Source organism: Chroicocephalus ridibundus, chromosome 22 (assembly GCF_963924245.1).
Source record: "Chroicocephalus ridibundus chromosome 22, bChrRid1.1, whole genome shotgun sequence".
NCBI classification, from domain to species: Eukaryota; Metazoa; Chordata; class Aves; order Charadriiformes; family Laridae; genus Chroicocephalus; species Chroicocephalus ridibundus.
This window is the reverse complement of record NC_086305.1, coordinates 1,436,150-1,459,764: the sequence shown is the minus strand read 5'-3', so window position 1 is coordinate 1,459,764 and position 23,615 is coordinate 1,436,150. Positions and strand designations below refer to the sequence as shown.

The 23,615-nt window shown below is 50.5% G+C and overlaps 1 protein-coding gene across 16 annotated transcripts in view; it reads left to right on the top strand.

Moving 5' to 3' along the window:
- PTPRS (protein tyrosine phosphatase receptor type S) overlaps window positions 1-23,594 on the top strand; it is a 162,911-nt gene extending 139,317 nt beyond the window's left edge. For 8 of the 16 annotated variants that reach the window (XM_063357691.1, XM_063357682.1, XM_063357681.1 and 5 more), the window contains 14 exons: window positions 1,320-1,432; window positions 3,784-3,831; window positions 8,002-8,099; window positions 10,853-10,976; window positions 13,769-13,944; window positions 14,507-14,626; window positions 14,754-14,908; window positions 16,796-17,081; window positions 17,560-17,738; window positions 18,598-18,724; window positions 18,808-18,933; window positions 20,000-20,154; window positions 20,860-20,995; window positions 21,460-23,594. In XM_063357691.1, the coding sequence (XP_063213761.1) occupies window positions 1,320-1,432; window positions 3,784-3,831; window positions 8,002-8,099; window positions 10,853-10,976; window positions 13,769-13,944; window positions 14,507-14,626; window positions 14,754-14,908; window positions 16,796-17,081; window positions 17,560-17,738; window positions 18,598-18,724; window positions 18,808-18,933; window positions 20,000-20,154; window positions 20,860-20,995; window positions 21,460-21,528 (1,912 nt within the window). In that variant the 3' untranslated portion in view covers window positions 21,529-23,594. The remainder of the gene's footprint in view (window positions 1-1,319; window positions 1,433-3,783; window positions 3,832-8,001; window positions 8,100-10,852; window positions 10,977-13,768; window positions 13,945-14,506; window positions 14,627-14,753; window positions 14,909-16,795; window positions 17,082-17,559; window positions 17,739-18,597; window positions 18,725-18,807; window positions 18,934-19,999; window positions 20,155-20,859; window positions 20,996-21,459) is intronic. The other 8 variants (XM_063357693.1, XM_063357689.1, XM_063357688.1 and 5 more) reach the window with 1 other exon arrangement.
- The last annotated feature ends 21 nt before the right edge of the window (window positions 23,595-23,615 follow it).

Below are 23,615 nucleotides of genomic sequence, written 5' to 3'. Positions count from 1 at the left end.
ATGACTGCAAAATGAGACTTATTTCAAACCATTTCCAAGGCTGGGAGAGCTTTCACTGAAAGTAACTGATGGGTTTAGCCAATGAACTATTAACAGCAGTTTCAGAACTGCGGCAAAAATAAACTACTCCCAAACTGCAAAGTGGTGTAATTCCAAAAATGCTGCCCCATGCAGTGCTGGCAGGGCTCATGCCACTTCTTCTAGCTATTAATGACATTAAGAGACAGCTAAAAACGTACCGAATAACCTCCTCTCTGCCTAAGTAATTGCCATTATTGCTGCAGGCATATTATTGGAGGCTTCTGTGCAACCCAAGCAGGGGAGGCGAGGATCTCTACAGCCACATTGCTAGAAGGGCTAGGACAACATTTGCAAGCCTCAGGGTCTGGGTACACGTTCTCTACCCGCTGGAGAAGGTCTGCTCCCAGCAGCTCGTCACTGTTCCCTTGCCAGAGGTTATCACATCTTCAGATCAGCACTGGGCTTTGCTTCCAAATTCTTTTCAAGGAGAATGAGCCAGGTCAGCAAAGACTTTTCGACTGCCTCAGCTAACCTAACCCATTTTGAGCAAAATATATCAGGAAGCACTTACATGTGCAACTCAGCTGGCAGGTTGGAGTGGGCTTCAGCGTCTGGCAAGGAGGTGAGACACATCTCAGCAGGCACAGCTGTGATGGGAGAGGATGCCTCTACACTCTTCTTTGAACCTAGATTTTTAGGGTTCTGCAGATCAAAAAAGGTTGAAAACCACTGCTCTGATTTCTCTCTCTGCAGCCAGGCACCGAGAGCTCCTAAACAAGCCAACAGAGCAATATCAGTACTTTATGTCCAAGGTCACGGCCAGGAGATTCTGTACTTTTCCAAATGATTATGTTGGCTCTGGTTCTTTCAGGCTGAAAATGGCTCAGCCAGAATTGGAAGGTTTGTGCTTGCAGAGCTCTGCAGAGTTCAGTGGAGGCTTGGCTGTGCAGGGAGGCTGAGGTGGGAGTTCGCAGCACCTCAGCTGCTCCTTGCTGCCTGGCTGTCCTCCTGCTGTGAGAAGGGGGAGCTTCCAGGCTTGTCTGAAAGCTGCTGAGGGGCTGCTGGGCCGTTGTAAACCCATCAAATACAGCACTGACAAAACCTTCTGAATCCCGGCCTTTTCTGATGCTTTTTATGTAACTTACATCCTTGGCTGCCTCTGTCCCTGGCTTCAGTGGGAGCTGTGCTCAGGTCTGAACACGGCCCGAGGAGCTGAAAACACTAAAAGGCCCGTAAGCTAAGATGCTTTGTCTTTTTTGTTTGTTTGTTTCTTTTTTTGTTTGTTTGTTTGTTTAAAGCAAACGGAAAGATTCAGAGCCACGGACAAAATGCCTCCTGAACAACGCGGAAATCACCCCTCACCACCCTAAGGACCCTGTGGAAATGAGGCGCATCAACTTCCAAACTCCAGGTAACCGGCTGCAAACCAGCCTTTCTCACTGGGAAGGCAGGAGCGGAGCAACTGCCCTTTCCTCAGCCCCTTCCTGCCTGCGTGAAAGTTGCTGCAGTCTTTGATACCCAGAGCTAACCCCGGATGCAGCCAAGGAACCTCAAGCCTTGTCTATGCCAAGCGAGACTGCTGGAATAAACCTTTGCTGCGAAACCTCAAGGGCCTTGCGCAGGCTGTACCCAGCACCAGCAAGGCAGGAAGAGGGGCTTTCCTAGATACTCGGCTAAATTGGTGCATTCTGGGCTAAGTACGCAGCTGCAAGCGCCGTGGCCGTGCCAAGCTTGCCTGACCACCGTACGCAGCGCCTTGCCTCGCGCTGGGAGATCCCCAGGGGCGGTGGAGGTGACACGTGGTGGCTGCCCAGCACGCCCGGCTCCAGCCACATCTGTAACTGGCACTTTCTGCATACGTGCCAAAACGCTCCGGTTAGGAGCCAGGCCTGCCCCGTGGGTTGTGTGGAGAGAGAAGGGCGGCCAGTTGCTTCGCGCAGAGGAGGCGGCGTCTCCCCGCTTAGCGCAGACGCCATCACTGCGAGCAGCTGCCGAGCTGGCATGTAACGGCACTTAACTCCCGGGCAGAGAGGCTCCAACGCACCCTCCTTTCTGTACACCTGTGTCCCCATCTACATGCATGTCTAAGCTGCCTGCATGGCACTTCTGCAAGCCACCACTGACACGGCCCGGCCCGAGCACGTCCTCGCACAGACAGACACTTGGCGATGCCGAACGGTGCCTGCGAACTGGTACACACCTCTGCCTCTGAGGTCCTGGTGCCTGAGGATTTGGAAGGGAATTTATTGTGCTTTTGGGGGGCTGGCTGTTGTTCTCAGTTTGTTTGTATTTTTTGCTGTTTTGTGCTTGTTAGTAATGTTTCTGCAGCTCCTGTTTCCCCTTCCCATCCCAGTCCTGTCCTTAGCGTTGTCTGAGTTTTCTTAGGGTGAGGTTGGCAAGTCAGCAAGAACCCAGAGGGCAGGGGTCTTTGGGGGGAAGCACAAAGGCAGCACTGAGCTGAGGGTTTCAGATCAAAAAGAGTTAGGAACAACCCGTTGGTAGCAGCCCAAGCTTAGGCACGACTGAGTCTCGGCTGAGGGATGGAAGCGGGTTCAGTCCAGCATGGAGGGATTGAATGCAGAGCGGGTCCGCAGCAATTAGGTCCCTAAGTCAGCCCTCACTTAGTGGTGCTCTTGGAGGAGAGTCTGAAGGTGTTTGAGATCTTTTGAGTGTCCCCAGCTGCAGCTCAGCAGCAGTTTGCCTTTGTCTGGGCTCAGTGTACGTACTGGGTGCAAAGAGGAGCTCCCTTTGGGAGTGTCCAGGTTGGCTTCTGGGTGCTCCGTGTGGTGGTGTGAGATCCAGGAGAAAGAGCTGCACTCCCCCGTGTGAAACCTGTGCTGACATAAAGACAAAAGGCTGTGGCCGTCCAGCTTAGCCTGGGAGTGCTGTTTCGTGTCCTTCCCTTGCTGGGTGTTTCTCCCTGTCCCCACAGGAGAGCGGGGTCAGCTAAGGGCACTTCCGAGCTTCGGTTGACGTGGCTGATATTGGTTGACGTGGCTGATAGATGAGTGAGTCTGTCTTCCGTTGACCCTGCTGTTTCGGTCGTGCTGTACCTCTGAATTCTTGCTCTAAGAGGCTTGTGAAAGGTGGCTAAGACACACAAACCTGCCGTTAAGGCTCTGCTAGGCAAAGGTCTGCGGATCTCAAAAGACTGCCTGGCAGATGGCACAGAAAGATGCTGCCACCTTTTCTTTAGAAGTTTGTCTAGCCAAGAGTTTATCTAGCTAGTTTATTCTGCTATATAGTTCGTAAAGCAGTAAAAGGTTTTAAAGGATTTGGGAGAGTTGGTCACCTGCCTCCCATGGAATTTTGCAAAGAGTTGGGTGAAAATGGAAATGGGGGAAAAATCAGAGCTTGAAGTGTGTTGGTGGTGATGGAGAGATTGTGGTGCAGTTTGCAGGGGAAGACTCTGTAGGTGCTGTCTGAATTAAAGCCATATGAATTAAATGTATCGTGGTTTAGAGGAGGGTCTGCAGGCTCTTCTCCAGCCAGATGACCCAGGGCCCAGCCAGCAGAGAGTTTTGTCCTTGTCCCCAGCAGCAAAACAGAGGGGGGATGTGGGGCTGGGAGTGTGCGTGAGCATCTGTGCAGCTCGGAGAGGGGAAAGCGTAGCACATCTTGGAGATCCTGTCCTAGCCTAATCAGCACAAAAAATAACTTTCTTTTCCTCTTCAGATTTATGTTGGTTTTTGTTTTTTTATTAGCATGAAATTTTTAAAAAAGTGTATATTTTATTTATTTATTTTTTACTGTTTTCTGCAGATTCTGGTCTGAGCAGCCCTCTCAGTGACCCTGAGTTTGACTTTGAAAGTTAGTTCCTGTGTGTTTTTGTTCCTGTTGGTTTCATTTTACCCCCCCCATTATTATTTTTTTTCTCTTCTGTCGCTTTCCTTTCCAATTCTGTTTCGTTCCTGTTATTTTCTTTTTTTTTTTGCCAAATTCTCTGTATTCCTGCGGTGTTTGCCCATCTCATCCCTTTTCTGTGCCATCTGTTTGTCTGAACTGCGCTTCCAGTTTTACAGTATCAAATAACGGGCCTTTTGCAAGCCGAGGGTAGGAGCAGCAGCAGAATAGAGCCCCTGGTAGCAGCGTGGGACACTGTCTGTCCTTCTGTGTCTCTTTTGCTGTCTCAGGAGAAAGACCTGGGTTTCAAAGCTGCTTTTTCTGCCCATTGTCGAAGACGTTTCATTTCTGAAGCTTGGCTAAATGTCCCTCGTACTCATTCGCTGGCAGAAAGCGATCTTTTGTGCCCCGGTGCGTGAGCGTTGTGTCTGTGCGTGCCTGTGTTTTTGTGTTCATGGCTTCGTAACGTGGGGAAAGAGAAAACCAGAGCTGCAGCTGACGATCCCCTCGCTCTTTGGAGAGAGCCGCGCAGGCACCTTTTCATGGCAGACGAGGAGAAGGGCCGTTTCCCATCTGTGGCAGTGTCTCTTCCTTGGCACCGACTTGTTCCAGGAGCACAAAGACCAGAGGCCTTTCCACGGTCCTCCGCACCCCCTGGGTTTCACACAGGGTGCCATCCAGCCGCCGGGATTTTGCAAGGATACGTGGGCTCTGGCCCATGAAACAGATGTTAGGGTGACGTTTCTGGCGAGTTGGCTGCTGCACAGAGAATCAAGTCTTTTGTGATAAGATTAGAGAGATTCAAGTGATTGAAATGTTAGATGAGACCGGCTCTAAAAGACTTCATCCCCGTTAGAAGCCAAGATCCCAGCTTTGCTGGGTGGGTTTGAGTTTTGGGGATTTTTTTTATGCTGGGTAGGGAAGTAGATGTGAGGCTTTAGCTGACAAACGTGAAGGATCACAGATGCTGCTTGTGCTCAGAGAAGATGTGAGGCTTGGGACGTTTTTCTGAACAGTTTAATGCAAATATTGGTCTCTTTGGTATAGAATACTCCTGTCGATACTGTCCCAGTCCACCTGCCACCTCCTCTCAACCCCCTTATCGTGACAGAGGGTGTTTGTGGGGGTTTTGAAGCCACGCTGAACCTCAGCCCGTGGCAGCGGTCCCTCTGCCGCCCTCGCCGCTGCAGGAGGTCTCCCTGGGTGGCAGCCCCGCAGGTAGCGGGGAGGCCGCTGAGCAGAGGAACCTGCCAGCCATTTCCCTTCATGTCTAAATAAGAGTTATTGAATTAAAGCAGACAGAAGAGAGGCTGCTGCAGCTGACGCAGCAGCACCGGCTGGTACCACAGGGAAGTACCGCTCCTGGCCTGTTTAATGTCAAACCCCTCCTGGGTCTTAATGGGAACCCCGATGCACTTGGCATTTTGACCAGGAAAGTGTTTCTCGCTGCAGAGGTTTCCGGTCGTCTTTTATTATAAAGAGCCCTAGAAATCGATCTGACAAGGAGATTTCTGTCTTTAGCAGCAGCAAAACAAGGCAGGTTCCCATGTGCTCTCAGCCGGTGGCTGTTTACAGCGGGGTGGAGGTAGGGGCAGCGTGTTCCCCAGCAAAGAGACAGAGCTGGTTTTAAGGAGCCGGTCACACTGAGGATTTTTCCTGGAGCTTTTATGAAGGAAATTTGCGAAGTGCCTTCAAGGGGAACGTGACTTCTCATTCCAGATCGGCACAGCGGGCCTTTCCCATGCAGCCCACTTGCTGAGAGGGAATGACACACGTTGCTCCATGACTTCTAAGCCAAAGAGAGTCTGAAGGCTTTTTTTCTTGCTTGCTCATTATTATTAGGTTTTCTGATTGTCTTTTTTTTTCTTTTCCCTTTTAACCTATGCGTTTACCATTTGGGATTTCATTTATGGCACTGTGTTTCTAAGCACGCTTCAGCAAATAATCCCTGGCTTTTTGCAGCAGACGGGTGTTGGCAGCTGGGCTGAGAGCTGCCGGGCTGCGCCCAGCCCGGGGGGAAGGAGTCAGCGAGGGGGTGACCTGTGCAGGTCTGGAGATGGTTTATGGAGTTGCCAGAAGTTGTTCTGAGTAGGGTTTGGCTTTGCTCTAATGCTACAGCTCAAGATGTGTTTGCTACCCTCTTCAGCCCTTACTTTCAGAGGCAGAAGGACAGACACTGAGAAAATAGTTTATAATATTGGTTTGGTCTCTGATCTCCGGCGTCTCAGCCAGTGTGGCCTCCTGTCCCATGCGGGCAGAGAGAGGACCAGTTCCTCCGAACGCCCCCAGTCCGCATCGGTTGATGTGGTGGACGGCAGCCACCTTCCAGTACAGGGTGGGAAGCAAAGGAGAAATCCTTCTCTGGGTTCAGTGGGCTACAGGACAGCAAGAGACTAACCGTGAGGGGGGAGAGACTTGCTGCCCTGATGCTCAGCAGACTAGAATGGAACCAGCGCAGCCTCCAGAATACTTTGGGGTTATTTTTGTGGGCTTTTTTGGTCCACTCCCCCCCACCCCCTTCTACTTTCAGCCAGACTTCCTTGTGCTGAAAACAGATGTGTAGTTAGCTTAGGAGAAACCTTTTGGAGTGGTGGCTCAAATCCCCACTCTGTGGCAGACTCGTCCTGTCCCCAGGCCTGGGGGAGGCAGCATCTCTCCAGAAGTCACTGTAAAACTGAGGATGTCATGCTTGCTTTGCCATCTGTGTGCTGAGTTTTCAGAGTATCTGACCATGCTGCTGCCACCGCCGCTGCTTTGTCACACACCAACACCCACGGGGCTCGAAATTCTCCCTGGCTTCCATCTCTTCTCCACTCCTGTCCTTCTCATTGGGGGCACTGCCCAGGGCTTCTCGGCATGCTGCTGTCCTTGCCTGTCCGCTGTTGTTCGTAGCGGGATGGATTGGCTGGCAGACAGCATGGGAAGCCTTTGGAAAAAACATAATCCAATGCAGATGAGCAAAGCACGGAGCGCTTTTCCCCCTCGATTTGTAGTGTAGCTATTTGAGATGATAGGATGGGAAGGATCCAGCTGCCCCTCTCAGAGCGGGATGTGCAAATCACACTTCAGACTGAAAACCCAGTCTGCCTCCCCTGCTCAGCCCCATTCGTGGCCGAGATGTGCCTTCAGCCTGACCAGTCTGACGCAGCGTGGCCCTCCCGCCGCCAGGACGTCTCAGAGAAGAGTCTTGTTCCCTGTCTGCCTCGATACGAGTCCCCGTTCACGTCTGCCTCAATACGGGCACAACTAAGCGTTGGGGCGAATCACAAGGGCAGCAGGTAAACCAGGGTCATGAGGCATCCATCTCCCCAGCAAATTGTTTCCCATCCCCCAGACTGCAAAGGGTCAGAGGATCTTTTGCCACTCCGTCACAAAAGGTGATGACGCCCCCAGCAGAGACTGCGACGGGGTCAGTACAGCCTGCCCCGCCGGTGGAAGAGGGAGGGTGAGGACAGGGCAGCGCTGGCCGTCCGCGGGCTGTGCTGGAGGAGGAACATCACCCGCCGGCCGTGAGCGGGAAGATGAGCCAGTGCTTGACATTTCCATACCTGGTTGCGCTCTTGGAGCGGTGAAGGTTAGACCGCTGCGTCCACGAGCTCACCGAGGAGCTTACAGAGCCAATACTGTGCCGAGGACCGTTCCTGAAAAGCCTCCCCTGCTTCCCCCCATCTGCATTCCCCTCCCCTGCCCCACATCACCATGGTTGGCTGGATCCCTGCCCCTTCTCCTCTTTTGTGTTGGAGTTTGTTTATGATCATTGCGGGTGCTGTAACATTTGCTGCGTAGGTTCCTCTGGCAGCGTTTGCTCATTTTAAGTCCACTATTGGAATCGCTAACATGCATCTGCTCTTTGGATTTTCCTTTTTGTTTTGCTCTGATTTACACATTGAAAATGGGGCCATCATGGGAACACTCTCATTTTACTGTTTTTTTTTATTTCCTTGATTTTTATTTTTTACTTCCAAGGACACAATTTCGAGCCCTGAATTCTTCTCTTCTAACCTCCCTACTTTCATTGCAGATCTTACATTGTAATTTTTTTTCTTTTCTTGTTTCTTCTTTCTTATAAAATGCGCAATGGTTGTGAATTTTAGCTATTATTAAATGAGATTCTTTTCCTGCTGTCTTTTCTTTTAGGTATGCTCAGCCACCCACCAATCCCCGTTTCCGAGCTGGCTGAACACACAGAGCATCTCAAAGCTAATGATAACCTGAAATTGTCCCAAGAGTACGAGGTATGAGCAAGAGTGAGTGTTGTGTGTGGTTTTGCAGAGCCAGGGCATTAGGAAATGCAGACAGGCCCTCATCCAAATAAACATAGCTTCATTTTAAGGATCCGGTTAGTTGAAATAAATAAGCTATTTATGTATTGAAAATTAAGTACTTGCTTAGTGCTTTGCTAGGTTCGATTCTGGACCATAAAAAAGAAAGAGGCTTGGTCTGTGAGCCACTCCTGCGCAAAGAGTGGGCACCTCGGGCAGGGTCCGAGCTCCCTTCCTGAAGGGGAGGCATTTCTGGAAGATGACTGCCAGACCGATGGGATGGGGGGTTGTTCTTGGGGGTGCCTGTGTCTTGCTGCTGAACATGGAGAGGACCAAGCCAAGGAACGCGATACCCAGTTTTACGTAGCTGAAGTTAGGGGAGGTGAACAGGAGGTCCTCCACAGCTGACGTGATCTGCAGCCGTGGGGCTAAAGCTGAGAAAACAGGATGATTTGTACCTTCCTTGTCTTGTCTGGGGGTTTTGTGCTCATACTTTCTCCTTCCTGCTGATGTTTGGTGACTCAGATGGGCTCCTGCAGGTGACCAGCTGTGGCTCCTGGATTTGCATTTCAAATGACAATCCCAATCCCAGACTGTAAAATTCCCACCTTGCCGGGACTGATGGGTCAGGCCAGTCCCAAGGCAGGCTGAGGGGGGAAGGCAAGGAGCATCACAGCCCCCATGTTACCGCTGCCACTAGGTAGCACGGCATCCTTGCCGCCAGACAGGGAAGGGCTGAGCGCTTGCACAAACCTGCTCCTGTCCGCTCGCCGTGTTGTGGGTGCATCAGCGCTGGTTAAATCCCAGTGCGAATGCCCAGTGCTGCTGGGACCATCGGTATGCGGGTTGCTTTCATTGCAGATTGAACATATGGTTGAATTTTTTTTGTTGTTGTTGTTCAAAGACATAAAATGCCCCGATATTTTTAGACTAATAACTAGTCTAGACTGCCTAGTTCTGTTTGCAGGCAGAGAGCGAGGGGATATTTTCTGAACAAAGGACTGGTTCTGGGATGCGTTCTCCCCGGTCTGCCTTGCAGATGTCGGCATGCGTGAAGCAGCCCTGTACTCGCAGCTCCGCATCCTCGGAGGGGAGGTGGCGCGGTGGAGAAGGCGCATTTGCTCTGCTGGGGTCTTTCACCCCACATTGGGGCTCGGGGGGGAGCAGCAGCCTGTTAATACGCTCAATCCAGATTTCAAAGACTGATTTGCATAATGCAATATCCCAAGTGCCCTGGCTTCGTTCCAGCACAACCTCCTCTAGTGGGAGAGCCAGAGCTAAACAAACATCGCTAATGAAATGAACGCGAGGCAAGATTAGAGGGATAGAGAGCAAACAGACACATTACAACAGTATAAATACCCATTAGTTAGAAATGCTCTGCAGCGAGAGTGCAAGGGGACGTTTGTGTCGGTGGGTTTGTACCAGCGTTGCCACCACCACCGGAGCTGAGCCATGCCCGGGGAGCTCTGGGGTCGGTGCCGGCGGGGGTCGGCGGGTGCCTGGCAGGGGCCGACCTCTGCCAGCGCAAAGGGACGAAGCTGGGCGGGCGTCTGCAGGCCCCTGTCCCCCCCAGCCAGGATGGCAGGAGGGGAGAGGGAGAGCGAACAGCGAGAAACACAGCTCAGCACGCTCCTGCCAAGCCTCCAATTGAGGCAAACCCCTAGGGTTCTGCAAAATGATGAAGGAATTAAGCCCTTGTTTTATTTAATTCTCTGGCTGAGGATTTAGAGGTAAACGTAATTAACCTAATTTCCATATCTGGGACAGCTGGACTTCAAGAAAAAAAAAAAAACAACCACCAAACCTGGCGTAAATCACCAGGACAGGCAGAGAGGATTTTTCTCGCCAGTGCATTTTGTTGTTTACTGCTTCATCCCTTCTAGGAAAAGGCCATGTTGATTCAATCTCTTCGGGCCAGGGTCCTTACCCCTTCTCTGTCTGGGGAGATGCGCTCGTCCCACCCTGTGGGGCAGGCCGCACCCCGAAAGGGTGCTGTCCCCGCACCTTGCACGGGGAGACCTTCGGCACCGAGCCTTTGTGGTCCCAAGCAGTGCTGTCTCGGCTCTATCTAGAGCAGCCCGGTCCCTTCCCGCTGCCTGTGACAGCAAGGGTTTTCCCTTATGTTTCATATCCCGCTTGCACACGTTGTTATAAACCTTGTCCTAGCTTAAGTGTCTTCTTCCCCAGGTACTAGTACTCACCACGACACTGGTGTATTTATGCTCTCTTAATCATTGTTTAGTTTAACCATGTGCAGATTTAGCCTCTTCATCATTTCATAAATACATCCTGATGCGATTGTTCCTGCTCTCTCCCAATTGCCGGCCATTTATCAGTGTCGGTACCGCAGGGCTGTAACTAATCCAGCGCAGCCTCACAAAAGTACAGTCCAAGGCCTCTGTATTGCAGCCTGAAATTGCTCTGATGCTTTTGCCACCGGGTTGCACTGCATCATGTCAGAGGGAGAATTATCTCAGGTGCCTCTCTGGGGGTGCTTGTGGCCAGGCTCACAGCTTGGAGATGGGCTGTGAGCACCCTGTGGCACCGGGCTGGGGCTTTTCCACAGCAAAGATTGGTTCTTGAGGGCAGCAAACGGTGAATGCTGTGTTCCTCAGCTAGATCTTCAGAGCCATGATCTGTCCCACACAGAACAAGGTATTCAGAGCTTCATTTGCTGTTTTTCTCCTCTCTGACTCTTCCATTTTCTTTCCCAATTCCTCCAGTCCATTGACCCTGGCCAGCAGTTCACCTGGGAGCACTCCAACCTCGAAGTGAACAAGCCCAAAAACCGTTACGCGAACGTGATTGCCTACGACCACTCGCGCGTCATCCTGCTGCCCATTGAAGGTACTGTAGCATCTCTGCTCCTAGGGGTTAGCGCTGGGCTGAAGTTGCTGCAGGGAAACGTATTGCACACGCTCTTCCCCCGTTCCTGTTACCCTCTATTTATGTTCTTCTCTTAACGTCTCCCTGGGAGTTTAGCAAGCAGGAGATACCTCTGTAAACCAGGTATTTGTTAAATTCTGGTGACTGACATATTCCCTGGAGCTGCAGTCTCTCATTTCAAGGGCTGGTTTACCAGGAAGCTGTCTTCCCTTTACTTGGAGATCCCTGCTCAACACATTTCTGACTAACGGGAAGATTCAGACCACATAGTGCTTCAGAGAGAGCAGAGCGGGGCAGTGGGTGGCAGGGATTGTGGAGTGTATCTGTACGGCGGATGAATGAGAAGTAAGCACGGGGCTAATTGTACAAATGTGAGTGTCAGCAGCATAGCAAAGATGTGGCTGGCGAGTTGTACAGACATAAAGATTACTTGATATGCAGCTCCTGCTGCAGTCCCGGCCCCTAAAAGGCTACGAATAAGAAGGGGTTAGTGTTAGCCTGGTAGGTCATAAATTGTTTCCTGAGCTTCTTATGTGAGTGGTGGTGCAGTCTGAAAATTTACATTAAATTTCACAACTCGTGGCTCTTGACAGAGTTGCGCTGGTGCGCGCTGGGATAAGAGGGGCTTTTGGTGGAGAGGAGACGGAGTTTAAGAGGGCACTGCTTTGGTTGCTGCTGACAAGATAATATTTGAATTTCGTTGTCTCGGTTGTGTGTGGCTGTGCTGTACGGATGAAGCATTTACGGCCAGTCTCGCATTGCCAAGAGCTGATCAGCTGAGCAGAGAGGATGTGGGACGTCCTAATAACGCCTGGTGAACGTAAAGGTTAATTCAGGAGCCTTCGTGACAAGGGAATTGCTAGAATAATCCCCCTCTGCTGAGGTGGCTCTGAGGGACGCAGGGAAGTGGAAGAGCTGTTCCTGAGGTAACAACAGATCACGGTGATTTGCCAAAAAGCTGCACAAATCTGGATTGGTCTTGTGTGCCATTAGAGGATTTTAAATATTCCTCATTGTGAAGATGACTGTGTTCTGGCTTGTTTTGCTTCTGAGATTAATATTGTATGAGCCAAGGAAAGCAGAGTCTTTTAAAAGTTGCCTTGTCATTCAGGGGGAAAAGAGGAGAGCGCAAGTGTAGAAATGAAGGGCGCTTTGGGCTGGTCCCGGCTCTTCAGAAAGCAGGAGCAGGGGCTGGGCGCAGGCAGCCATCGTGACTCTGCCCGGGCGGCATCGTGAGGGACTGATGGTGCAAGTGCGATGGGCCAAGGTTTGATTTTCAAGCATCTGAGAGGTTCTGACATGTCTTGGCTGGTGCGTTCCTTCCTACCAGGCTGTATTTTATGCCGAGGGCTGGAAGATGAAAAGAGTTGGAGGAATTAGTTGTTGCTTTCTCTTTGTTTTAAATCTGGATTTGTCAAGGCTGCAGATTGTCACCGTCTGCTTGGTCAGGAAGAAGTAGTGGCTTTAATTCCGTGACTTCTCTGTAACTGGGCCTGTCACACAGCGGAATGGTGCAGGAGCTCATGGCCACCATTTTAAATTACAGAGGGGACCTGAGGGGGCTGGAGAGGAGATTAATTCCGGAAGCTCAGCCTTGATCACGTTCCTCCTGCTGCTGCTGCACAGCCTCCTTCCCTCCCGAAATTTCAGTTTGGGATGGAATGGGGGCAGGGAACCCTCCAGAAATTTAATCAAAAGCCATTTCTACCAGCAGCTGAAATTACCGAGTACCCTTGAGGACTGGCAGGCAATTCAGCGTGGATTGCACCTCGCCAACAGGAGCAGCAATGTCTATTGCTACAGCAGGAGGAGGACTAGCAACCCAATTTCATATTGGTACTGCTCCCCACCCTTGGCTCCCCCTCGAGACACGAGTTAAGCGTTCTGTACCGAGTTAATCATAGGTTAGCAGAAGCCTGCCAACCTTGCCAGCCGCTCGACAGTAATTAGGAACGGGCCAGATCGCCAAACAGCGCGGATCCTCCGTGCCAATCTCGGAGGCTCTCTAAAGCTGAACCTGAACGTCAGTGCTTGCCAGTGTCCATTTTAACTTCAGAGCGGTTTTCTCCCGCCATGTCCCAATCACCCTCTTCACGCTGGCAGCACCTCCTGCCATTCATATCAAACCCCTCAAGCAAGGACACAGGCAAGCAGCTGTAACTCAATAGCCCGTAACTCATGCGAATAGAAAAAAACCCACTCCTAAAAATGACAGCGGACAATTTAAAGCAAGTCAAAGCCTGTAATTTCAAAGCCTTTACTGGCTGAATCAAGCCTGGTTTTATTCCTTACTTTGTCCAGCTGTAGCTCACAGCCTGGGATGAGAGTGTGGACTGCGCAGTTGCATCGACCAGGTGCGTTTGCTGCCGGACGCTGGGCGTTTTGGGACAAGGACTTGGTTGTGTCCTATTTGAGAGCAGTGAAGCAAGAGCCCTAGGCCAGGACTTCTGCTCCTGTTAGCAACACTAGCAAGAACACCATGGTTTCAAGGCTTGGTGTTCAGTCTCTTTAATATCTTTTGCAAGAAGTTATTTCCCTCCCTGCAGTGCAGACCTTCGAGGCAGGAGCTTTAGCTGGGAAGCACTTGCAAAGACCCTGTTACTCCCAGCTGTGAGTGTAACCCAGCAAACCATGAAGGCTCCGCTGTTCTTGGAGAATTCTCTCTAACAACATTCCTGCAAAGATCTCCTCATGCTTCCATCTATATCAAGTCCTGCAGAGTCCACTAACTTGCTTTTGCTGATTTAATACAGGAATTGTGGGCAGCGATTACATCAATGCCAACTACATCGATGGCTACCGGAAGCAGAATGCCTACATTGCCACGCAGGGCCCTCTGCCAGAGACCTTTGGAGACTTTTGGAGGATGGTGTGGGAGCAGCGTTCAGCTACTATTGTTATGATGACTAAGCTGGAGGAGAAATCACGGGTAAGATGCATGAGAGGGATGACTAGTTAGTCACAATCCCGGGGGATTGGAGGGTAGGGTTGGGGAACAGCAGATCCCTTTGATCTGCAGCCCACATTTCTGTCAGTGGGGGATTTCTGCCTGCTTTGCCAGCACCCTGAAAGTTCAGTGATTCATTGCTTCTAAAAAAACAAACCATTCACCCTGGAAAGCTGCAGCATCCTTTGCAGCTCCAAGAGGACACTCAGTCCCATTGCATGCCTTGTGGGTCTGTCTCGGAGTTAATCATGTGGCAAGTTTCACATTCAGTTCTCTTGTTTAACAAGCCCCAGTACATTCACTCTAATCTTCAGGATCATTCCAGTCTATTGTCTACGTGATCGATGTGGTGCATCAAAGCCTGTGCTTAGTCAGTAGGAGCTTTTCGTGCCGGGTCTGGCCCTGTCCTGGTGCTCTGGACATGCCTTGAACCTTCCCTCCCCTTTGCGACCTCGCCGGCTTCACCTGTAACAACGTGAGGGCAGAGCTTCCCCTGCAGCATAAGGGTTTGCTCCAGAGATTTGTGATGCCTCCTGTCTTCCAGATAAAGTGTGACCAGTACTGGCCAGGCCGAGGTACAGACACCTATGGAATGATTCAAGTGACGTTACTCGATACCATCGAATTGGCCACATTCTGTGTTCGAACGTTCTCCCTTCATAAGGTGAGCTTTCTCCCGCTCGTTTTTTCCCCGGAGATGGGCGATGGTGCGCTCTCCTCGCACAGCACGGGCAGGGTATGGTCACGTGCTGGTACCTGGCGTTACTCTTGGTGCCCTTTTGTCTTTGCAGAATGGCTCCAGTGAGAAGCGGGAGGTCCGCCAGTTCCAGTTCACAGCGTGGCCTGACCACGGTGTACCCGAGTATCCCACCCCATTCCTGGCTTTTCTGAGACGGGTGAAAACCTGCAACCCCCCTGATGCTGGTCCCATTGTGGTGCACTGCAGGTACTGATTTCTTTCACCTAACTCTTGCACGGGGCCGTCTACAAGGGAGACAGAAGTCAGTCGGATGTGGATCTGCACCTAGGAGACACGTGCGGTCTCCTAGGGAGCACCCAGCAGAGAAGAGCTGTCTGTAAAGTGGATTCCCAGCCAGCGTCTAGGAGGATACTTGGGGTTTTGTTTGAGCGCAGAATTTCCTGAGGTGGCGAGGGGTTTAGTATGCACCAAATCACTCAGATCTTGTCAGGAACGGGAAGCGCCGCGTGCTGTCCTGGTGTCTGGTTCTGGGTGTAGGGGTTGTTTCTTGTCATGGCGGGAAAGGAGGAAGATGGAGTGCGAGCCAGGAGGCTGCTCGGTGTTGCTGCATCGGGTGTTCGGGAGGCAGAGGTGCATCAGCTGTCAAAGGGAGAGCTGACAGCGATTGAAAGAGGGGCTTTGTGAGTGCTGCAGCCATTCTGATAATGACGAACTGAAGGCCCCTGTGGGCAGGGAGCATTCCCTAATTCAATTTACAACCCAACGAGGAATGCTTGCAGCCTCAACTCAGATAAATCCCTGTGTTCCTCAGGAGGGTGTGGAGGAGCCTGCAGGTTACTCGGCGCTGAGGAAAGACGTCTGAATTTGAGAGGCTGCTGGGGGAAGCTAATCCTGCCTTTCCTAGAGCGTGCCATTTAAACAGTCTTTGTAAGTGGGCAACTTATCACTAACCTTGCAGATGGCAATTATCGTGCACCTCTCGGAAAATGAATAAAGAGAGCTGTCAGCTCCCAACATACAGGAACCAGCTCCCAGATCAGCTGCTAAATTCGTGCCAAAGCTCCAGTCACCTGCTTGGTTCAGGTGTGAGGCAGTCTAATTAACAGAGATCAAGGGGGCTTTATGAAAGAAGGGACTGCACTGGAATAGTAAAAGGAAACCCTTTATTAGCAGCAGCAAATGCACAGGCCCACAGAGCCCTGCTGATTCACAAACGCCATTACACACAAGTTTGATGTTACCTTGATGCACAAAAACATTTAGGAAAAGAAGTGACGCATGTTATTCATTACAACATCGGTAGTTTCTCAGCTGTTGAAAGATCTGAGTGATTAAAGGTGCTTTTTAAGCCCTTAGATTGTGCCAGCCTTTTGTTCAAGCCTAGAGCCCCCTGCCTAGAATTGTCGTGATCGATGTCTGCCAGGAGAGCTCTCGTCCTGGGGATGTCACCGATGGCGGGCAGATCAGTACAGAGGGGCACTAGGCACGTCACCAGAGGCACGTTTTCATCTGCTGTCCTGTCCTCGGGTGGCATAAGCCCAGACTTGGTTGTGGAAGTTTCTGCTAAACTGGGCTGAGACTGGAAGCAAAACTCTGCACGTTGGGTGCAAGCTGAGCACTTCGTCCTGACCGGCACAGGAGAGGAGGGGGTTTAGCAGCACTGGCTCCGATAAACGGCTCTTTAGGTTCCAGTGCAGCCTTTACTGGACCCAGTACAGCACTGTGCTCTCGCACCAGTGACTTTGGTGTCACCACTGTCCTCTTCTGCACGCTGTACAACCATCCAAACCCTCCAACACAGTCAAGAGCAACACACTGAGGGGAGCATCGGTTCCCTTAGGCAAGTTCCTTTAATACAATGAAATTTATGAAACGGCTGGACCCACGCATTTGGCTGGTATGCCAAGATTCCCTTTGTCTCAGTCCATCAATAACCACGGTCACAAGGCTTTGGTTCCTTCCCGGTGACTGAGTGCCTTTGTTGTTTGCTCTCTGCCTTGTGCATCTGCTTCTACCCTGTGTTTACTGCTGTTTGTGGCAGTGGAAACATCCTCACGCGTGGGTGGCCTTTTGGAATATCTCTCTTCAGCGGCAGAATAGTCCAGCACTTCATTTTTTCCCTTTTCTTTCCAGTGCGGGCGTTGGACGGACCGGCTGCTTCATTGTGATCGACGCCATGCTGGAGAGGATAAAACATGAGAAGACAGTGGACATCTACGGGCACGTCACCCTCATGAGGTCACAGCGCAACTACATGGTACAGACAGAGGACCAGTACAGCTTTATACACGATGCCTTGCTCGAGGCTGTTGCTTGCGGCAACACAGAGGTCCCAGCTCGGAATCTCTACACCTACATCCAGAAACTGGCACAGATTGAAGTCGGAGAGCACGTGACAGGCATGGAGCTGGAGTTCAAGGTACTGGTAGATGCCTGGGTGGGGACAGTAGTCACTGGGGAAGGCTCTGTATTCCTCACGGCGCTTTGTTCTGCTGGCACTCAGGCCTAGCAGACAGGGAGCCTTTATACAGCTGATGGGAGCTTTTTGCTTCCATGTTAGAGAAGTAATTGCTTTCGGACTTAGGCTACCCCTCGTTCCCAGGGGAGAGAACTACCTGCCACTGCAGGAGGCTGGTCTGGTCATTTCAAATCCAGATTGAATTTGCTCGCTCTTTAGATTGGGTTTTTAAGCGTTTTTGTTTTTTGTTTTTTGTTTTTTTTTTCTTTTAAAGTTTGGCTGGGGGAAAGGTCTCAGACTACTCCCTGCCCCCAAAACAAAGGAGGGTGCACAAGGCAGACCAACGGGGTGGAACATGGAGGGCAAGTTAAGCGGGCTGGCATAGGGCTTAAGCAAAAAAAACCCGAACAAATGGCCGTGACTCTGCTTTTGCCTTCAGCGACTCGCCAACTCCAAAGCCCACACCTCCAGGTTCATCAGCGCCAACCTCCCGTGCAACAAATTCAAGAATCGCCTTGTCAACATCATGCCATACGAGACCACGCGGGTCTGCCTTCAGCCCATCAGAGGAGTGGAAGGGTCAGACTACATCAATGCCAGCTTTATCGATGGCTACAGGTAAACAGCACCTTGTGCCCCGCCGCGCTCAGGGAGTTCTCTGCATGTGAGTCTGCGGATGCAGAGGTACTAAGGGATGGATTAGTCTCTTGTTCTGGCCCATCGCCTAGCTATACTGCGCGCACTGGGGCAGTACTAGAGGTAAATTCACTCTTGCTGATGGCCAGCAACCCACAGTCAAACACAGACTTCTGATAGGCTTTATTCTCCGTGGTCTTAAATTACTTATCCCCTAAAGCAAACCAAACCCTTCTCCACCTGCAGATCCTAAACATAGAGTGTCAGTGAGGGGGTGGGTTTTGCCATTGGGAGGTTTCTAAAAACAGATTAGCCTTTTTATTACTTTTGTGATTTGGGAACGTTGCAATTCTGACGGCTTCCCACAGGCAATACATGCCACGTGCTCCAGCCCTCGGCGCTGCAGCCCTCCGCTGGTGCGCTCCAAGCCTGGCCAGCTACAGCCGAGCCCTGACGGAGGGAACAACGCAACCCCATTTGCGCCATTCCTCACCTCCGGCTGCAGGGGCTTAGGGCAGCTCCGGGCTTGGCGGTTGAATTCCCGGTGCTACTCAGGCCCAGAAAGCATGGACCCCATGTAGGGTTTCACATTAGATTAATCTGGATTTACCCTTGGAAACGGTAATTAGACGGTGCTTCACCACTGGGGTTTTTTATTTTTTGACCATTAGCACCAAAGACACCTCCCACCCCTTCAGACCTTGCATTGTTCTGGTTCTTCTGCAGCATTTCCATTTGTTTTCCTACTCTCCAGTTCTTGTATGCTTTTCCCAAAGCTGGTGCCCAAGCAATTCTCCACAGCCCCCCTTGACGCACCCCTTGTGCTTGGGCTCTATTTCAGACAACAGAAGGCGTACATTGCTACTCAAGGGCCGCTGGCAGAGACCACTGAAGATTTCTGGCGGATGCTGTGGGAGAACAACTCCACCATTGTCGTGATGTTGACTAAGCTTCGTGAGATGGGCCGGGTAAGCGTGTGCTAAGGACAAACATGGCGGGGAGCCCACATCCAGCACAAGGGCTAACAGCGATCTTTCTTTCTCCTTGTCAGGAAAAGTGCCACCAGTACTGGCCAGCGGAGCGCTCTGCCCGGTACCAGTACTTCGTAGTAGATCCCATGGCTGAATACAACATGCCTCAGTACATCCTGCGAGAGTTCAAGGTCACTGATGCCAGGGTAAGCGCCTGCTGCGCGCTCCGTGCTTGCGAGGGTTGTAGCTGGGGCTGGGCTGGGCTGGTTCAAACCCTGCAGTAGGGAAGGGGCTTACAGAAAACCAGTGAATTTGGCACGTTTGGGTTCCCATAAGAAAGAGTGAGGAGTAAACTCTGTGAAAGTCTGGGATTATCATCAGTGGAGGAGAGCTTGGTTGTGACAGGGAACAGAACACAGCAACGCAGCTAGATTGTACTTGAACATATCGTCTTACAAATTGAAAGTAGTTTTCTAACCTCTGCTCAGTAATCACAGTAGTGAGTCACTTCGTTAGAGATGTACCCAGCTTTTGGTTTTACTGGCAGCTTACTGAAAGTTGATGAAAGCAGAAAATAATACCTCCCCAAACACCTCAAAAACCACAGACTTGCAGAGGGTACTCTGCACCCTCCCAGACACATGCACTTCTCCTCGGGTTTGAAGAGGAGCCACCGTTAAGTCATATTCAAAGGGGCACATTCACTCAAATAATCTTAGATTCAATGTCAGATTTCTCCTCCGAAGGAATATTTCGGTACCTTCTGAAATTTGTTTAGCAAATGTAAGCCTCTACTCTCGAAGTAGTCTTTTGAGGTTGCCAGTCTTACAGAACCTGATAACTCTATTTGCAAGGTTGAGGAGGAGGATGCCCCATCAGTCCTGGTAGAACAAGATTTATCTTCCTGTCAGCTGTAATTCTGACACTGTGGCAGCTCTTTCTCAAGATTGATAGAGAGGCCACAACCTCACCTTGAACGTGCCTTTGCTGAAGGCTCCATCTGTGCAGTCTTCGCAGTGGTCAGGGCGTTCAGCTCCTGCCGGGAGCATAGATCTCTACTGACAAGCCGACTCCAGAAATGTCAACTGCAACACGAGCAGCTTCATCATTATGTAGATAAAATACGTCTATTTTCGCTTGATTATAACACAAAGTTGGCTCAACTTTTTGTGCCCCTTAATCAACTAACAACAAAATGGGAGATTTTTTTTGCCTTTTGTATTTAGTAGCACAAATGCAGGTTGTTTTAAATATTACCATTTTCTCCCCCAGGACGGTCAGTCACGAACTGTTCGTCAGTTCCAGTTCACTGACTGGCCAGAACAAGGCGTGCCAAAATCCGGAGAAGGTTTTATCGATTTCATTGGACAGGTACATAAGACCAAGGAGCAGTTTGGCCAGGACGGCCCCATCTCTGTCCACTGCAGGTAGGCACGCGCAAACAGAAACATCTAACTTACCTGAGGACGCAAAAGAGCAGAAGGAATTAAAATCCTACTGATATCTCCCTCCTTTCCCACCCCATCTTTGCAGGCAGATTCTTGGGGGTGTCTGGAGGGGGTGGTGCCAATCACCGTTGCTTCTGCCAACCAAACTCATCTCCCTTCAGACCTGGGCACTGCCCGCAAGGCCCCTGACCCTTTGTATCCAGGGGAGAGAGATGAAATGCTGATACTCTGAAGGAGACGGGAACCACAGTATTAATCAATATTTGGCCTGCAGAATTAGAAGCATTTTTTTACCAGCCTTAGCCCAGTTCTGCACCTCTAACGCTGCCGGGTTGTGTTTGCTGGTAGCAAGAATTGCACCTCCCTGCCCCTGGGCAGCAGGGGATAATGCATTCTTCAAATCATTTAATTTAAAAAGCCTAATGTTACATATTAGTAATCGTTTTCACACTGAATGCTGTTTACCACTACCAAAAGCTTTTAATTTTTTCACTTTGCTTTCTCAAACATTCATTTGGGTCACACGCTGGCAGTTTTACTGTTCCCTACCTCCTGGAGGACTGACGGAGGCTCTTCAGTTCCAACATATTCATAAGACCCAGCCCAACCGTGCCGTACCCTCAGCATTTAGAGCAGCCGTTGAACACTAACATACAGTTTCCTTTTCTTCTCCCATTCCTGCAGTGCTGGCGTGGGCAGGACCGGCGTGTTTATCACATTGAGTATCGTCCTGGAAAGAATGCGTTATGAGGGTGTTGTAGATATTTTCCAGACAGTAAAGATGCTGCGAACACAACGACCTGCCATGGTGCAAACAGAGGTAAGGGGGCGCGGGGAACCCGTCCTCTGTCCCAGTTTAGAGCTGCGTAGCAAAATGCCGCGGCTGCAGAAGTGCCTGAGCGGAGCCGGCCTTTGCCTTTCCAGCCACTAGCAAACCCTGAGCTGAAGGCTACTCAGCGAGCCCGGGCTGCGCTGCTGATTTTACCTAAGTAATAAAAATTCCCATTGTTATACAGTCTCTTAAAGATTTCACCCCCCTCTGCCAGCCCTGGTGCTCCTCTCATCCCCACCTCTGAGGCGAGGGGACTCCCCTGCCTCTCAAGGCAGCCCACCACCCAGAGACGATGCACAAACAATAAAGGGAAGGGATTTCCCTCCCCAGTTGTTCGCAGCTCTTTGAGAACAGAAGAGAAGATTCCTGCCCAAGTCTGTGCTGGGAAAGCAGGGCAGGATCCCGAGGAGCCGTTTCAAAGCTCTGACGCAGGTTCTCTTTACTGTTCGCAGGACGAGTACCAGTTCTGTTACCAGGCAGCTCTGGAGTATCTGGGAAGTTTTGATCACTATGCAACATAAAAAGCCATCCGTTGTGCAGACTCTACCAACCACTTAAGTCCTGAAAGGCCTCTTTTGACCCAGGGGGAGCGCTTGAACTTACAAAACTGAATCAGAAGAAGTACCTTTTCATCTGGACAATGCATTGGGGAGCAGGGGGAAGGATCGAAAGGAACACCCCTTCAGGAACTCCATGTTGTAACCTGGACCGTGAAGAGGCAGCTCAGGAGATTGCTGAAGGACTGCTTTAAGTGGTGAACTTGTTACCTCAAGTGGTGTTCGCTGTGGAGGACGTATGGACATCATGAAACAGATCCAAAAGCTAAAACACAGCTTGCGAAACGTTACCGCTGGAGAAGGGAAGGAAACCGACTTTGGTTACATCATTAGAGTTCAGTTTATTTACTAATATAGTTGGCAGTCTTTAAAGGAAGTCACTTGCAGAATTGAAGGTGTTCTGTAAAAGATAAGAAAAGGAACTAAATCTCAACACTTAGGCAAACTTAGGGTCAGGAGTTCTTCTAGCTGGAGTCTTAATAACCTCAGTATCAGCATTGGGATGATTCTGGGCTTACAGCACCTTGCAAACAGCATTCACGGAATGCCCCTGCCACGCGAGAGGTTTTATAGCTCACATTTTGAATACTTGGAACATTCCTCATTTCTTCTAATTCCAAAATTTATTTTTTAGGATATTTAAAATTCTAGAGAAAGAGAGAGATCCAAAACCCAGACTTGGCTGTTTGGTGTGGCCCCCTCCCCTCGCACACCGCTGGGACAGGTAGAGGCAGCAGCTTCCCTGGGCCGGGTTTGCTGACCGCGGGTCCTGTCCCCCCTTTTCAGCACATCCAGCTATCACAAAGGCATTAATTCGAGCAGTGGTGGGACACCCCCCCCCCCAAAGAAAGGCAGCCCCTTTCCCATTCTCTTTGCACATTCACCCACCCCCACTTCTGCTGCAAGCCGCTGTGCTGCCCCCGCCAGCCCCCGCCGCGGGAGCCAGGAGCATCTCCCCGAAAGGAGCCCGAGAAGCACCCGTAAGAAATTCATTTCCAATAGCCAACGGCTTCTTGCTGCCAGCCCCTCGCCTCTGCGCACAGCGGCTCTCCGGGAGCGATGCAGAGACACTCTCAGGACTGTCCCGGTACCACGTCACACCAGGCCCTTTGGCACAGCTACGACCATGCCCCAGCTGTACAAATAACTGGGAGAGATCGAGTAAGATGCATTCAATGGCATATACTGTGAGTGGCTTTCTTTAAAGTATCGATGTAACTGTAACAAGTGACATTACCTTTTTTTTAAATAGTGTATTTTTTCCTTTTTTTTAAAAAAAAAGACAAAGAATATCAGTCAATGAATTTAAAAGAAAAAATTTGCTTATTTGTTCATATTATGTTCAAAGACAGTCTATTTTTTCACTGTAGAAATGTTACGTGTAATGGCTGTGATATATAAAAATGCAGTGCAAATTGCTACTTCTACATATTGCTTTTCTACCATTTAAAAGGTTTAACTTGCTCATATAAGAACAAAATGTCCTTTCTGGATTTTTTTTTTTTGGGTTCTTTTTCTTTTCAATCGCAGACATATCAGGTGTCTCTGGAAGGGTGTGAGGTGCGCAGGCAGGCCTAGCCGCGGTGGCAGCGCCAACCCGCTCCCCTTCAGCCGTGGCCGTGTTGCCTGGTCTTAAACAGGGCCAGGGGTGAACGGGGAGATTAAACGCTACCAGTGTCTTACCACGAGTGAAGGCAGAAGGACGGCGCTTTCGAAGCCGTGGCACACGTCAGACATTCTTTAACATCAAAGGTGTGTTGTAGGTAACGGCCCGAGTCTGTCTGTGCGCTGGGTTGTAGATTCAATGCTCTCGCGAGTGCACGTGACGAGTTTTCTTGCAGAAGTGCACAGAGGACAGCATGTCTTGGAAAAGATGCTCTGCCCTGAACACTGCTTGCCTGTGACTTTTCCTTTTTTTATTTTTCTAGAAGGGGTAAATCATGGCCATCAAGTGCTACCCAGAAAACCCCACAACAATCTATTTCCTGTCTTTAACTGGAAAAAAAAAAAAAAAAGAGAAAAAAAAGAAACGAACGAAAGGCTTCTTCGAG